General features: G+C 39.8%; 1 protein-coding gene across 4 annotated transcripts in view; it reads left to right on the forward strand.

The window, feature by feature from the left end:
* The window catches only part of LOC129762160 (probable serine/threonine-protein kinase DDB_G0282963), a 581,734-nt gene extending 571,897 nt beyond the window's left edge, over positions 1–9,837 (forward strand). For all 4 annotated transcript variants that reach the window (XM_055760168.1, XM_055760167.1, XM_055760170.1 and 1 more), the window contains 2 exons: positions 5,079–6,561; positions 6,870–9,837. In XM_055760168.1, the coding sequence (XP_055616143.1) occupies positions 5,079–6,561; positions 6,870–7,195 (1,809 nt within the window). In that variant the 3' untranslated portion in view covers positions 7,196–9,837. The remainder of the gene's footprint in view (positions 1–5,078; positions 6,562–6,869) is intronic.
* Positions 9,838–15,334: the final 5,497 nt, after the last annotated feature.

Consider the following 15,334-nt stretch of genomic DNA (forward strand, 5'->3'; position numbering starts at 1 on the left):
TCGAATGATGCCAATATCAAAGCCGTGGGATTTATTAACTATAAAAGTTCCTACAATTGACGCAGTTGTCAGAAGGGTTCATAACGGTTTCGAAACCAATCAAAACGCCTACATTTCAGATGTTTCAGTACTCGAAATGTTGGCATCAAAAACATGGCTGCCTATGAAGGAGCTGGTTTTTACCTTTTGGGATTGAACCCGAATAACAATCCGGAATTAAAATCGCCACCGTTGTATCGAGTTTATTGATTTCATTTGTTTTATATGAGGGGCTTAGACGGAAAGGGGTCTAAAAGACTTGATCGATTCTCTCTTCATCAACTTTTTCTTTCTTCAATAACTCTGCTGCAAAACCGTTCCAAATTGAGTTTAGAATAGAAACCGATAGATGGGGTTCTGACCTATCATCCAAATTGTCAAATACAGCTAGGAATGTGTTTGCAGCTAAGTTAGTACTAAAGTAGAGTCGATGAAGCGAAATTTATTACAGTTCAATATTCTGTTTTTCGAAATAATTGGTCAAATATTTAAAAAAAAAGTGTTTTTCAATGTTTTTTGCTGAAATTAAGGGGGTATTCTAGTGTAGAAACACGAATTTCACACGTTTTTTCGAGCTCCGTAAAAATAAAACAAGGAATAGTTTAACTATCCATTATATCATTATTTGATCATCTATCTTTTGACAATAAAACAAAAATTGAACGGAGAAAAAAGATTCATAACTAGAATAGTTAAGAGCTAATGAAGTGAGAGGGTTCAAAAAAAAATGTGCCATAGCGTACACGATTTCAGCCCTTCTGGTTATCTGAAACAAACAAAATCGAACAGATTCTGAATCAGTAAAGATATCGCTATCGCATGAACCTCGGACAAGTCAAGAACATGTTTTTTGGCAAAATGGCGGCCGGTTGAAAAACAAAATGCAGTTTAATACGTTTTTCCTTACGTTTCCCGATTTTTTAAAAATAGTAAAATTTAAAAAAATATTATTTTTTAGAGGTTCATGCGATAGAGAGATGCCTGCAGATTGTATCCATATAATTTCGACATTAGTCGGTTCAGTAGAACCTGAGATATCGTGTACGCCAGTTTGAAAAAAACTAGTTTCGAGGAAAACGCGTTTGAAGTTCATTGTTATGGACGTAACAGGTTAGATACCGCATCACTAAGATGGCTCTAACTCGGTAAATAATAGGACTTTCGATAAGTCCTTTCTAGGGTATATTCTTGAATGCCTAAACTACAGAAATATGAAGGAAATTTTTTTGGGTTTTTTTTTCAAATTTCTAGACTAGAATACTCCTTTAAAACAAGCCGAAAATAGCCATAACAGAAATAGAAAATAGTATTCACATCACTTTCCATCATTCATTGGATTTCATTGGATCTCATTATCAGCTTTGTTTTCCTTTTCCTCTTTTGATCAGTATTCATTGTCATAGAGTGATTTAAATATTATGGAATAACATGTAGAAGGGGTTCTCATTAACAGAAATTTGAAATTCATAATATAGGGTTGGGGAAAAAGAAATGTCGTATTTCTGATCGAAATTTGACGCTTTATTTAACATACTTAAAACTATCCAATTTAAGTCAAATATGCGCCGTTTTGTTCGCAAACTTGTTGCCATTTAGAAGGCAACTTCATTATCCCCCCCCCTTATAAAACCCCCCTCCTTATTTGCAAAAAAAAATCAGACAGCCACTTTTCGCAAGCTTCTTTTGAGGTCAACCTAGGACCGGAAGAGATGATAATCACTTGGAGCCAGGTCCGGACTATACGGTGGGTGCAATAGGACATCCCATCCGAGCTACCGTAGCTTCTGGCGGGTCATCAAAGATGTGTGAGGCCGAACGTTGTCCTGGTGGAAAACAACACCATTCCTATTGATCATTTTTGGCCGCTTCTGATTGACCTTCTTCAAACGGTCAAGCTGGCCACAGTAGAGAACCGAATTGAGGGTCTGGCCATAGTTGAGCAGCTCATAGTGGATGATTTCCTTCCAATCCCACCAAACACACAGCAAAACCTTCCTGGCCATCAATTTGGGCTTGGCGATGGTTTGGCCGGCTCACCGCGCTTCGACCACGACTTTATTCGCTTTAGGTTGTTGTACGTGATCCACTTTTCATCACCAGTAACCATCTTCTTCAAAAATGGGTCGAGTTCGTTCAGTTTCAGCAGTGCATCGCAGGCGTTGATTCGGTCTAAAAGATTTTTTTGCGTCAACTCGTGTGGCACCCATCCATCCAGTTTTTTTTTTGGAATCCAATCTTCTGCAAATGGTTCCAAACGGTTTTATGGTCTATACCCAGTTCCTGGCCAATCGAGCGAGTGCTTGTGAGCCGGTCTACTTGGACGATTTCAACGATTTTATCGGTTTTCACCACGATTGGCCTACCAGTACGGGATGTATCTTCAACAGCCACTACACCAGAACGAAATCAATCAAACCAACGCTGTGGGGGTCTCCGTAGTCACATTGGTTGCGCGTTCGCTTAGTAAGCGATCGATCGTGAGTGCGAAACTCAGGGCCCTCATTGACGATCTTTGTGTTGTTACAGAATAACTACGTCTACGCAACAATCATCAGCGATAAGAGATCGATCCACGGTCGAAATAAGATCGATTCATCCATACAACTGCTCTGCTCTGCAAGACACATCGGGCTGCTGTTCTATAAATAACTCAACAATGAAAGGGGATCAATCCACTATCTCCGCTGTTCGTTGGTCTAACTGGATAATGGAAGAACAGAAGAAAACTCTTACGCCTAAATGGCTACTGTGTGAATGTGTACCATATGCAATGGTATAGAAGGGAATACTCCAACGCCGAAAAATGGCAACTGTGTAATGTGCTAATTTAATTATAGATATGATAAACATGTGACATGTACACGATTAAAATTCGGCTCTGTTACAGCTAAAATGCTGATGAGCCAAAAATAAACAAAAGGTTTATAGAAAAAAAACACCAACGCTGTGCTGTGCGAATCGTTACAGTATCGGGGTCCATAAACTACACGAATTTTTTCGGCCGCCTTCGTTGTAGTTTTACCTCGCAGGTAGTAAAAACGTAAAATATGGCGAGTTTCTTGCTTGGTGGACTCCATCTTTGACGCGCTATAACTTGAGACTGAAAAGGACAATCACAACACTGTCAAAACGACATCTGTAGCACAGATTGTCGTCTTTAAATAGCCGTATAGTATGACCCGATGCGATAAGTACAACACAAGATATGTTTAAGTGTTGCCATATATTGACAATATATGACATTTCTTTTTCCCCAACCCAATATAACTATACCAATCAACCGTCTGTCCATCTTACCCCATCTTACCCGCACCTCCCCTTGTAATCTGATTTTTAGGAATTTTTTTTTCCTTCTCCATTCGGGTAAATGTTACATTCGGATGAAAGTGCCTTGGGTAAACGTGTTTCGGATGAATGTTACACAACCCATATTCAATGCAAATAATTACGATACCATGTTTTGTTTATCAGTCCAAGGAGTTTTGTCAAATCTCTCGATGATAAATAACATTAATTCAATACAACATGAGATAGCAGAAAAAATGCGAATCAAAATGGAAAAAAATATGCGGGATACTTCGCTGTTTTATTTTTCGGAATTAGCGTATACACAATTAATGTGCCTTCCTTTTCCGTACTGCTCTTTGAGGCTAAAAGACAATTTATTCATTAACAAGGGCTTTGGGACATTACTTCCGAAACATGACATAAAAAATCTAAGACATTAATGTCTTGAAAATGTGGAAAGAGTTGACTAAAAAAAAATTAAATATTTTGTAGAAATTTTTCCTTTCCTAAACATGATATGTTATTCCTTGTTGACTTGTGTTGTTGTACATATTGGGTTGGGGAAAAAGAAATGTCGTATATTGTCAATATATGGCAACACTTAAACATATCTTGTGTTGTACTTATCGCATCGGATCATACTATAGGGCTATTTAAAGACGACAATCTGTGCTACAAATGTCGTTTTGACGGTGTTGTGATTGACCTTTTCAGTCTCAAATTATAGCGCGTCAAAGATGGAGTCCACCAAGCAAGAAATTCGGCATATTTTACGTTTTTACTACCTGCGAGGTAAAACAACAACGAAGGCGGCCGAAAAAAATCGTGGGTGGGGGTGGTGGCTGCCATACAAATGAAACACAAGTTTCTTTATAACTAGAGAATTAATCAAGCAAACGAACCCAAATTCGGCGTGTGGACGTTTTAGGGTAAAATAAATGTTTCTATGTTGGATAGACACTCCTCCCCCTCTCTAAGGAGGGGCTGTCATTCAAATGAAACACAAATTTCAGCATAACTCGAGAATTAATCAAGCAAACGAACCCTTATTTGGGATGTGGAGGTTTAAGGGTGCAATAAATGATTCGTTGTTGGATAGACACTCCTCCCTCCTCTCTAAGGGAGGGCTACCATACAAATGAAATACAAATTCCTACATCACTCAAGAATTACTCAAGCAAACGAACTCAAATTTGGCATGTGGAGGTTTTAGGGGGAATAAATGTTTCTATGTTGGACAGACATTCCTCCCCCTTTCTATGATGGGGGGGGGGGGGGCGAAATGAATTTTGGGCGGGACGAAGTTTGCCGGATTAGCTAGTTGTAAATATAAAAATTCAATAATTTCACAAAAATAATAATTTTTAACGAATGACATTCCCAGTCACATGATCCCTATGACTCTGAAGAAGTAATAATTTCCAGTATAGGCATGTATAGACATGACTGATGTTCTCAGGCTCCAAAATAGAAAGACAGGACTGTTCTCTTTCAATACTCGGGCACGATCCGAGCTTAGACAATTAGTGCACAAGGTGGAACGAGTGATGTGATTCATTTAAATGTGTTTCATTCCAAAAACTACCCAAAAAAGGTAGTTGTAGTAACTGCCCTTGCAACATGAAAACAAATGTGATTTTTTCTTAAAAAGATTTATATTGATTATTTTCAAGTTGATTAAATTATTTAGATTTTCTCTCAAGGTCATTCAAACAAAAATTCTACTCACTATTCCCTCTCTTTCTCCGCAGATCAAATGGCGCAACAACATCGTGGCGACGATGGAACGCTACGATCCGGGACCGATATCGGCGGCTACCCTACCGTCGTCCTATCTGCAGCAGCACCATCAGTCCAGCACCGACAGCAGTCTGAATCCGGAGTACTCGTACGCCTACTGCGAACCGATGATCCTGAAGCAGCAATCCCTCCAGCAGCAACAGCAGCAGCTGCCACAGCCCGGCGGCCAGCTGCACCCCAACAGCCTCCCGCAGATACACAAACTCTCCTCGTCGGCCTCGAGCAATGCGCTCTCCAAGTTGCCATCAACCAATTCTCTACGTGCCTTATTGAGTAAGAGCTTCCGGAAGAGTTCGCTGTCGGCGAACACGCCCGGAAGTTCTACGGTGGGCCCTGGAACGCCGGGAGGTGTCATACCGGAGAAGCACACCTTCACGACCCGGTACGGCACGAAGGAGAACATCTACGAAGACGTTGGAGCGGGGTCCAACCTAGTAGGGACGGCGGCGGCGGCTACGACGGGAGGAACCAAGCCCCTGACGGGGGCAACCAATTCGACGTCGATGCAGAGCTTCGAGTCGATCCAAAAGTTTAACATACACGACGAACTGAGGCACGTGCAGAGCCAGCACGACAGGATCCTTGGGGAGTTGAACCTCTCGGTGGAGACGTTGATTATGCCATCCAAGGATGAACAGGATGCGATCGAGGAGCGGTTGAATGAGATTCACTGCGCGCAGTATCACGACGAGATGTCCCAGGATGACTGCATAGCGGCAGGTTCGTCTAATTCTGCGATGATTCACATGCAGGAGCGACTCTCGCCGACCACTTCGCAGCCGAACAGTGGCGACGTGGACAGTGGCATCAGCGGAAGTAGTAGTAGTGGCGCTAGTTATTCCAGCAGCATGTTGTATCGGACCACCACGATGTATACGAATAACAGCAAGACGGTGACGATCAACGACAGTGCCGAGGGCAGTGGCTCTGGAATGTCGATGTTGGCCGGCAGCAGCTCGATACGCAGCAGCTGTGGCAGTAGTAGCGGCTGCGGCTCGGTCCCGGTCGCGTATTCCTCGTGCGGAGGAGGCGCTAGTTGTAGTAAAATGGCTTCTAACATTGTGATACCTAACTCGAATAAGCTAGCCTGTTGTTTCTATTCCGATAAGCTAAGCAAAACTAGTAAATCTAATTCCGATCACCTAGATACGCTCGCAGATAAGTCCAGCTTCTGGAACAAGCTGGGGAAATTGAAAATTTCTGGCGTTTTCGGTGGTGCCAATAACAGCAGCAGTAGCAGCAATGGCAGCTCAGCTAGCCACAGTCATCTGCACAATCAGCATTTCCATCCGCCGCATCATCATCACCATCCGCATCCGCACTTACATCACCACCACAACCATACGCTTCCAAGCCATCTGCACCAGCTGCAGGGTCTGAATCATTCTGTCCCAACGACCACTACCAATACGGCCACGATCGCGAGAAGCAACGGTAATCTAGTTTAATCTAGTGTTTCCCACAACAACAAAAAAACACCCCCTAGACCCGAGTAAATACGTACTTGCTCTAATGCACCACCACCACCCAACTCTATAGACTATAGACCCCCTCCAACGTTTCGGCCAACGAAGGCAAAATTATTGCAAACCTTGTCCAAAACAAAACAAAACAAAAAAAAACCCTTTGGTAGAAGCTTAACAGTAAAGAGTAGCGCTTGAAAAAACAAAAACCTGTCCCCAATTGATTGCGAACAGAGACCAACCATATTAACACAAAAAAAAACCGGCAAAAACTTACAGAATCCGAGAATCCGCACATTCATCTGCACCATCATCGTCTCCCGTCGCCGCTGGTCACCACCACGATCGAACCCTGGTGGCAAACGCCCTCCGATCCGTGTCTGATGGATCCGTCGTCAACCTGTGGCGGCGAGTACCAGCTACCCTGTGAGGTGCTTGTGCCTCCCCCGCAGCCACCACCCCCATCGCTGTCCGCGCTAATCAGTGGCGGCGGCGTCGGGATGCGTCCCCCACTGCCGCAACCTCCGCTGCAGACGCAGATCGAGCTGGAAGAGGACGAGGAAGACCAAAAGGTGGAAGAGCACGAAGATGGCGTCGCGCAGTAGTCGGCGGTGGCGTCGACAGCGCATGCGCGTAAGCAATTTGTGATGTGACCATTAATCGTTTCTCGAGCGATTCCATTTGAATTCGAAGGTCGATTTTTTTGTATTTTTTTTTTATTTGGCTCAAATTTGGTAGACGCATTGCTTTTTTGCATCATCGGTTTTCCATTTTGACTCGAGCCTTACTTTTGAGAAGGGTTTGAAGGACTTTATAGGGATTGCTGGAATATTCTCAAAAAATATGTATTTATTCTATTTTATTATTTTATTTCTCATCTGTCTTGTTGCCTTAATAATATGTTAACATTGATGTTAAGATGAGGGAAAGCCTTGGAAAGGGCATAAATACCTCATATCTTTTCTTAAGAATTACTACTACAAGACATCAACAATAATTGCGCACATCATAAAGAAAAAAAAAACAGTAAGTTCAAACAGTAAAAAAGTTGGCGATAAATAATAAAATTAACACCGTTAAAGGTGCTGGTCCTTCAGTCTTCTATTGTTGGGTATCATCCATTCCATATGTTTCCGTTAAATACTGCAGCAGTCGAATATATCATAGACCTCGCTGAATATTGTCGCCATTAACCGGATGGGATCGTATTGACCATGGGAGCAAAAAGCCCGCTGTCGAAGTTCCACATATCTCCTCCGTTCCAACGTGTTGAGCCAGAGGAGCCTACATCGCTTTTCGGTAAATTTGAAGAGTCTCACCAAGAAAGACTACAGAGTGCGTACCTTATTTATTTTGTTTGTTTGTTTCTTTGTTTTTAAGAGGCTTTAAACTTTGCAGTTCATTCGCCTCCAAGTTTATTTTGTACTGATTCAAATCTGCTTATCCAAGTTAACCGATGCGGACACCACACGACCGCATTTGATTCCAGAATGGAGTGCACCAATGCAACGTTAAGTGACCGAAGACACTGAGGATCACGACATTCGTTAGCTACTTTGAATAGTAATCTCTGTCATAATTGGGATGTGATTTACGGCTGTGTAAATTCTGACATCCGCGTATTAAAGGCGAAATTCCTGATGGCAGTAGTTTTGATAACTCGTTGATGAAAATGAAGAATAGAAGTGGTCCTAGATTGCTCCTTAGCGCGTCCCGCTGATATGTTGGTAAAGAATTCTGCGGTTCGGATCCAATTCGCACACATAGCTTTCGATCCGTGAGATATGATATCAACCATCTGATGAGGTCTTCGAAACTCTAAGCTTTCCAGTTTGAGAACAAGAGTCTTATGATCCACTCTGTCGAAAGCTGCTTTGAGATCAGTATACATCACGCCAACTTGTGATCCGCCATCTATTTTGCGCAAGCAGAATGATGTGAACTGCACTAGATTTGTAGAGACAGATCGCTTGGGATAAAATCTTTGTTGCTTTTTACAGGTTACAAACAAAACCTCTTTGCTGATAATTTCAAATATTTTGGAGTATTCATACAATGATGTATTACCTCGATAGTTCTCAATGTTCTGCATATCTATTTTTGACGTGGGACTACGACTATCCGGAGAAAATTGAGAAAGACTTGGTTATGGAGAACGCAAATTTAAGAGGTGACATTTTTCGACTTGGTTCACTTTGGTAGAACATTTTTTAAAAATTATTTTCGATCATAACTCCAATTTTAGAACAAGAATGTAATGAAACGTTTACGACCTGATCAGTCACGAATAAACATAAGTTTTCCTCTACCATTTGAATAGTATTATTGTAGTAATGATTGAAACTAAAATACATTCAACCACACTGAACTGAAAACCATATTCATCAGCTTTCATTCCGCCAAAGTGAATTGAGTGCATGCGCACCAAAACTAAAAACAATTTTTTTCAATATTTATGTGTTATTTTATAGATATTCATAGTCTCAGTGCTTTGAAAAAATCCTGTTTGTAACACATGGGCGATGAAATAGTAGGTTGGATCAGCCACGGTCGGTCAATTAGTGGGAGCCCAACCTTCAAATTGAAATATCTCAAAATAATGTTTTTGGCGCTTGATTCGTTTTGGCAGAACCCCGACCAAATTACATCATGGCAAAAACGCTGTATAAAAATACACATAGGGTATTTCCCCCTGAAAGTTTGGGTAGAAATAGTACTCACGGTACATCTTTTTCGAGAAAGTTGAGTTAAATAAAATAAATATACAGCATTTTGTTTAACAGTGCGTACTTTCTCCACATAGTCCCAATAATAATTTTAATTATCAAGCAATTTTTGATTAGGCCCTTCTCAATAGTCAAAACCGATGATGAAAAATGTCCTTTTTGGCCATGAAGAATACGTCTGGAAAATTTGAGCCAAAATTTGTTTATTTGAATTTCTAACTAAGCTGCCGAACAAGGAGACGGCACACACAATCTAGTACTATGTGAAACGTGTAAATAGTAACGGTTTTCTATCAAGCAGCAGCCGGAAAACCGAAGGGGGCTGTCTTTCGTAAAACGAAGACGCGTATGCGCGTATGCTAATCGTGTAAAACAATGATCTGTATATTTTAGAATCACTGCACTGTAAATAGAAAATAAACAAACACAAACAACAGATATAATAACAAAAAAAAACATAGGAGAACCAATTCGATGAAAGTAAAGTTTAAATACTTCTAGTGTGAATAGTTAGCGTTATAAAACAATATATATATATATATATATATATATATATATATATATATATATATATATATATATATATATATATATATATATATATATATATATATATATATATATATATATATATATATATATATATATATATATATATATAAACGAGAGAAAAGCAGAGAAGCAGAGCAAGTGGAATAGTTTAGGGGCTCCTCTTTTTTCCCCCGGTTTAGTTTATGCTACTTCTGGTAAATGTTAGGAGCAAATGGTGTCTCAGAGTTCTCGTCTCGCTCCCGCGTGCGACAGTCAGAGATCACTTGATGCGAGCACACATTCAAAATTGTTGAAACATTGATTAGTTTTTGGTTGGCTATTTATGTTTGATAAATCTACTGTATAGTGGAGGAGAGAGTAAAGGGGAAGGTGGAAGGAGGAAACAGACAGAAGACTGAAGGTTTTCTGTTCGTTCTTCCGAACCACCACGCTTATTTGGCAAAAAGACGTACATCTGAGTGGATAATGAATACGAAAAAGGAAAAGAGAAAAAAACGAAAAAAGGAAATGCCAAAGAATACAATTTATTGAGGTAATATTAATATATTTTTATACTTAATGTTATTTAAAATAAATATTTAGAAAGGACAAATTCATTGAGAATGAAACGCAAGCTTTTGATTGTTTGGAAAGAAAATGCCCTCCCTGGATAAAAAGTTTCTTGTGCATAACAAATACACTCTCGAAGTATTGTGTTGTCCGGAAGGTAAGTGTCGCCACTGATGATGAATTTCAACAAGTAGGGTAACACGGGGTGATTTGGTCATATGGGGTGATTTGGACCACCCCTTTATCTTAAAAATTACGGCTCAACTTGGATTTTCTATAATGTCATTTCCTTCTATTGTTGAACCGCATGAACCTAAAGTAAAAAAAACTTCACAAGTAGAGGGAAACGGTAACATAAACACAGCAAGAACTTTGATCGTCAAAAAATGTGAGTTTTCCGATAGTGGTTTTAAGGTGTTTCCCGCTAATCTAACAAACTTTTCGTGTATTGTGCAGTAAAGTTCTGTTCGCCTACAGAAAAGGAAGAATTTGATGCAGCGAAACTGTTAGTTTGATAACAATAAATGAAATTAATTGCATTTTAATTTTTGCGTGTTGTGTGGGGTGACATGGACACGTTTCTGTGGGGTGAATTGGTCCTACAGGTTTGAGACTTTTCTTTGGTCTAATTGATTCCAGATGCCGCTGAATTACAAAAAGAGGATGGACAGACAACGTTGGAAGAAGGAGGAGCTTGAAAGAGCAACGCAGGCCATCGAGAACGGATTTTATTTGACCAAGCATCAAAAGTGTTTGAAAATGCTCGACCAACAGTGGAAAGATTCATGCAGAATTCGAGATGGTGTCAATCCAACTTTTCTGGTCTGGAATCTGGCCAAGACACCTGGTATCGATCCTAAAACATTGTTACTGATTGTAACATTATCCCAAAATACTTTACATAAACATAAGTATGTTTTTTTCGATGAAACACACACTGGACCAAATCACCCCGCATCAAATTTTAATATCTAAAAATCATCTTTTTTATTTTATGATATATTTGGTAGATTGAAGCTTTATATAATGATTAAAAATCATTTATTGAGAGAAAACAAGTGTAGCTCAGTATACAATGTGACATTTTTTATTTAGACCGTATTGGTTTAGAAATATTGGGCGATTTGCTTAGGTGGTCCAAATTCCCACCTTTTCCCCCTTTCTAGAAAAGATAGGACATTCCACTACAAAAAAAAATCGATAGAACGGAAAATAAGCCTTGAGTTTTTGATGATTATTCTAATTGTATTATATTAGGCTGTCAAAAAAGTCCTGCGGTATTTCCGCGAGGTGTCGTTGTAAGCGCGTAGTTCTAGTTGTATTCATTGTATCGCGTTAATTATAGCGCTATAATATAGCCCTTGACAGTGTTTTGTTTGGTTAAGTCGTTCGTGAGTTATAGTGTCGCAAATATGTAGCAAAATAAAGAGAAAATCCGACATATTTTACAGTACTACTGTGACAAAGGCAAAAATGCATCTCAAGCTGCCAATAAAATTTGTGCAGTTTATGGACCCGATACAGTTTCCATTTCCACCGCACAACGATCGTTTCAACGTTTTCGTTCTGGTGTAGAGGTCGTCGAAGATGCGCCACGCTCCGGAAGGCCTGTCGTCGAAAATTGCGACAAAATCGCTGAATTAGCCTAGAAAGACCGGCATAGTAGCAGCCGTAGCATCGGCCAAGAGCTGGGGATAAGTCATCAAACCGTTATTAACCATTTGAAGAAGCTTGGAAATATGCAATTTCACGTTGACGCAAAAAAGCATCTTTGACCGTATCGACGCATGTGAATCGCAACAAAATCGACCCGTTTCTGAAGTGGATGGTGACTGGCGATGAAAAGTGGGTCACTTACGACAACGTCAAGCGCAAACGGTCGTGGTCGAAGCCCGCTGAAGCGGCTCAGACGGTGGCCAAGCCCTCATTAACGGCCAGGAAGGTTCTGCTGTGTGTTTGGTGGGATTGTCAAGGAATAATCTATTATGAGCTGCTTCCCTATGGCCAAACGCTCAATTCGGACCTGTACTGCCAACAACTGGACCGCTTGAAGGTAGCACTCATGAAGAAGAGGCCACATTTGATAAACAGAGGCCGCATTGTCTTCCATCAGGACAACGCCAGGCCACACACTTCTTTGGTGACGCGCCAGAAGCTCCGGGAGCTCGGATGGGAGGTTTTTTTTGCATCCGCCGTATAGTCCGGACCTTGTACCAAGTGACTACCACCTGTTTTTTTCCATGGCGAACGAGCTAGGTAGTCAGAAGTTAGCCACAAGAGGCCTGTGAAAAATGGCTATCCGAGTTTTTTGCCAATGAGGAAGCGAGCATCTATAACAGGGGTATTATGAAGTTGGCATCTCGTTGGGAACAAGTCATCGAACAAAACGGCGCATATTTGACTTAAAACAGATGATTGTAACTAGTTTTATGAACAAATGAAAATTCAAAAAAAGTACCGCAGGACTTTTTTGACAGCCTAATAATAAAATGATCGCACCGCAAAATGAAAGGCAATATGGTAATCTCCAATATATTATGTACCAGGTTCATTTGTTTTTTTTGACGAAATTTTTTTTTTAATTTTCTACACCGAAAGGACCAAAAAGTTTTTTGTGTTGTTTTAGAAAAGTTGATTAATGCGAGTTTCTGTATTATTAAGCCTATGTCGAATCATACGCCCTCAATGTGGCAAACTCTAGAATATGCATCATGATGGATACCTGGTTTAACGACTGTATTCAACGAAAGCTTATCTTTGCAAATCATGTAGGGGTAGGATGGTAGAGACGGACACCTTAGGTAAATGTTTATATTTTTTCGTGAATTCCACTAAAAAACTGTATATCTATCTCACCATGTACCAGGTCTAGTCTTGTTTTTAAGGCAGAAATTTTGCAAAATCAATGAGTCCAGCATCTTTGAAAAAGGAAAGAAAGAGTCGGGAATGACGAACATTCTAAGGGAAAGATGGACACTAACTGAAATTTCAAGTTTATGTACTCGATAAATTTTGGAGGTCTCACAAAAAGCATTACAAAAGATCGAACAAAAAGTCTTAGTCTTAATTTTTGTCGCGTCATTTTAGTTGCTAAGTATACTTAAAACGCATTTTTTAATGAATGACTATTATTTTAACTACAGGTGTTATAAATTTCTTCCCCGACCTTCCTCTACATGATTAAGTTCAGTATCTGCTTTTTTTAACATCGTCATCCAAAGATACGAAAACATGGTCGCTATTGGATGAAAAAAATGTACAGCCTAACCCTTAACTGAAAAATGAATGTTTTATCAATCGCGATTACTGTGATAATTATTCGATGTATTCATATTTAGATTTTGAAGATATTTGATTATTAGATTTAATCGAACGATTAACCGACATCCCTAGTTGAAGCCGTCGATCTAATGCATGTAAACTTGAACATATTTGTTTTTTTTTTCCACAAGAAATATTACTAAATATGCTTCGATTTGATGAAATACCAGTTTACCTAATCATTTTCAAAATAATGAGCACTTATATTATTCTAACGGAAAAAGAGCTTTTGATTCCCAAAAAGGTTCACTTCGACATTCAGCTGAAGTAAACAAAAACTGTTCCCAATAATTTCGAGGAAACATCAAATAAAACCACACCTGCTATAAAATGTTTGCTGCAGAGGCTTTTTTGACGTAGAACTACGTCTTTCATTAAGGGTGCCAAATCAGAAAACAGGTCACGTATTTATGAAATAAAGTTAACGTCAATAACTATTTTTGCCGAGAACGGATTTTGGCGATTTACATACCAAACGAATCGGAAATTCCCTAAGATTTGTTTGATATGCTATTCATTACAATCCCATAGTCTGTATATGGTTTAAATTGATGAAAATTGGAAGCATTCCCATTTCCTCATTCATTTGTTCTGTCCATTTGTGTGCTTTCCCGAACAGAGCTGTCGATAACGAGCAACTTATCGACGTGCAACGAAGGGGAAATCGTATGATGTAAAGTCTCCGTGAACAAAGGAAAAGAAGAAGAACGAAGGGGAATATTTGTCTAGAGTATAAACAGTTGATCTCGGCGAAGGATCGAATGCCTTTCTCAAGGCGATGGGGGTGGAGGAGTAATATGATGGATAAAGTAAAGTTTTCCAAGGGCCTTTTTGAAGGTTAGAGACGAATGAACTGAAAAAAGTCTCAAGCATGGAAAGAAGGCAAACTTTCAGTATCGTTCTGTATTCAAAGCAATGAATATCGCTTGTTCTTTCTTGTTTTGCGTCATCACATGTCTTCGTTTCGGATTGAGCTGTGGACGCGACCAAATTACTCACTCGCTGATGTCTCTAGCATTGCAATCATTGCATCAAACTGACGACATTGCATTAAGGTTCTGAGCTACACAATTGTGTGGGGAATCATCAAGCTAGGCTTTCCTCAGCTCACCAAGAAAATAGATGTTCTGGAATTTTGTCAGTGATTTGGATTCGCATGACGGTAGGAAAACTCTTCACAAAGGATGAGCTAATTGCTAATCTAGACAGGTAATATTAACAGAAAGGGCTTGTTGAGAAGAGCGCAAAACAGAGATAAGTGTGTGTATAATTAGTTACTTCAAGCCATCGATATATCGATATTTGTGTGCGTACTTACGTGCTTCATAACCCGTTTGTAAAAATAGTTAATCATTTATTTGGGCTCGCGTGCCAGTCGCAAAACTGCTTCGAACTAGGATTCTATTTGCGCTAATCTTGATCATAATGAAGTAGTGCTACTCTTTTCGAGGTTATGGAGATTAACAGATAGAGTTCACTTCGTTTATTTAGTCATCAAGAAAGTAAATGTCGATCTGGAATTTTGTATGTGAATTGATTTCGCTTGCCAGTAGCAAAACTTTCTCCACTAAGGATGACAGCTGCGCTTCAAGCGGC

This window comes from Toxorhynchites rutilus, chromosome 1, assembly GCF_029784135.1.
Source record: "Toxorhynchites rutilus septentrionalis strain SRP chromosome 1, ASM2978413v1, whole genome shotgun sequence".
Lineage (NCBI taxonomy): Eukaryota > Metazoa > Arthropoda > Insecta > Diptera > Culicidae > Toxorhynchites > Toxorhynchites rutilus.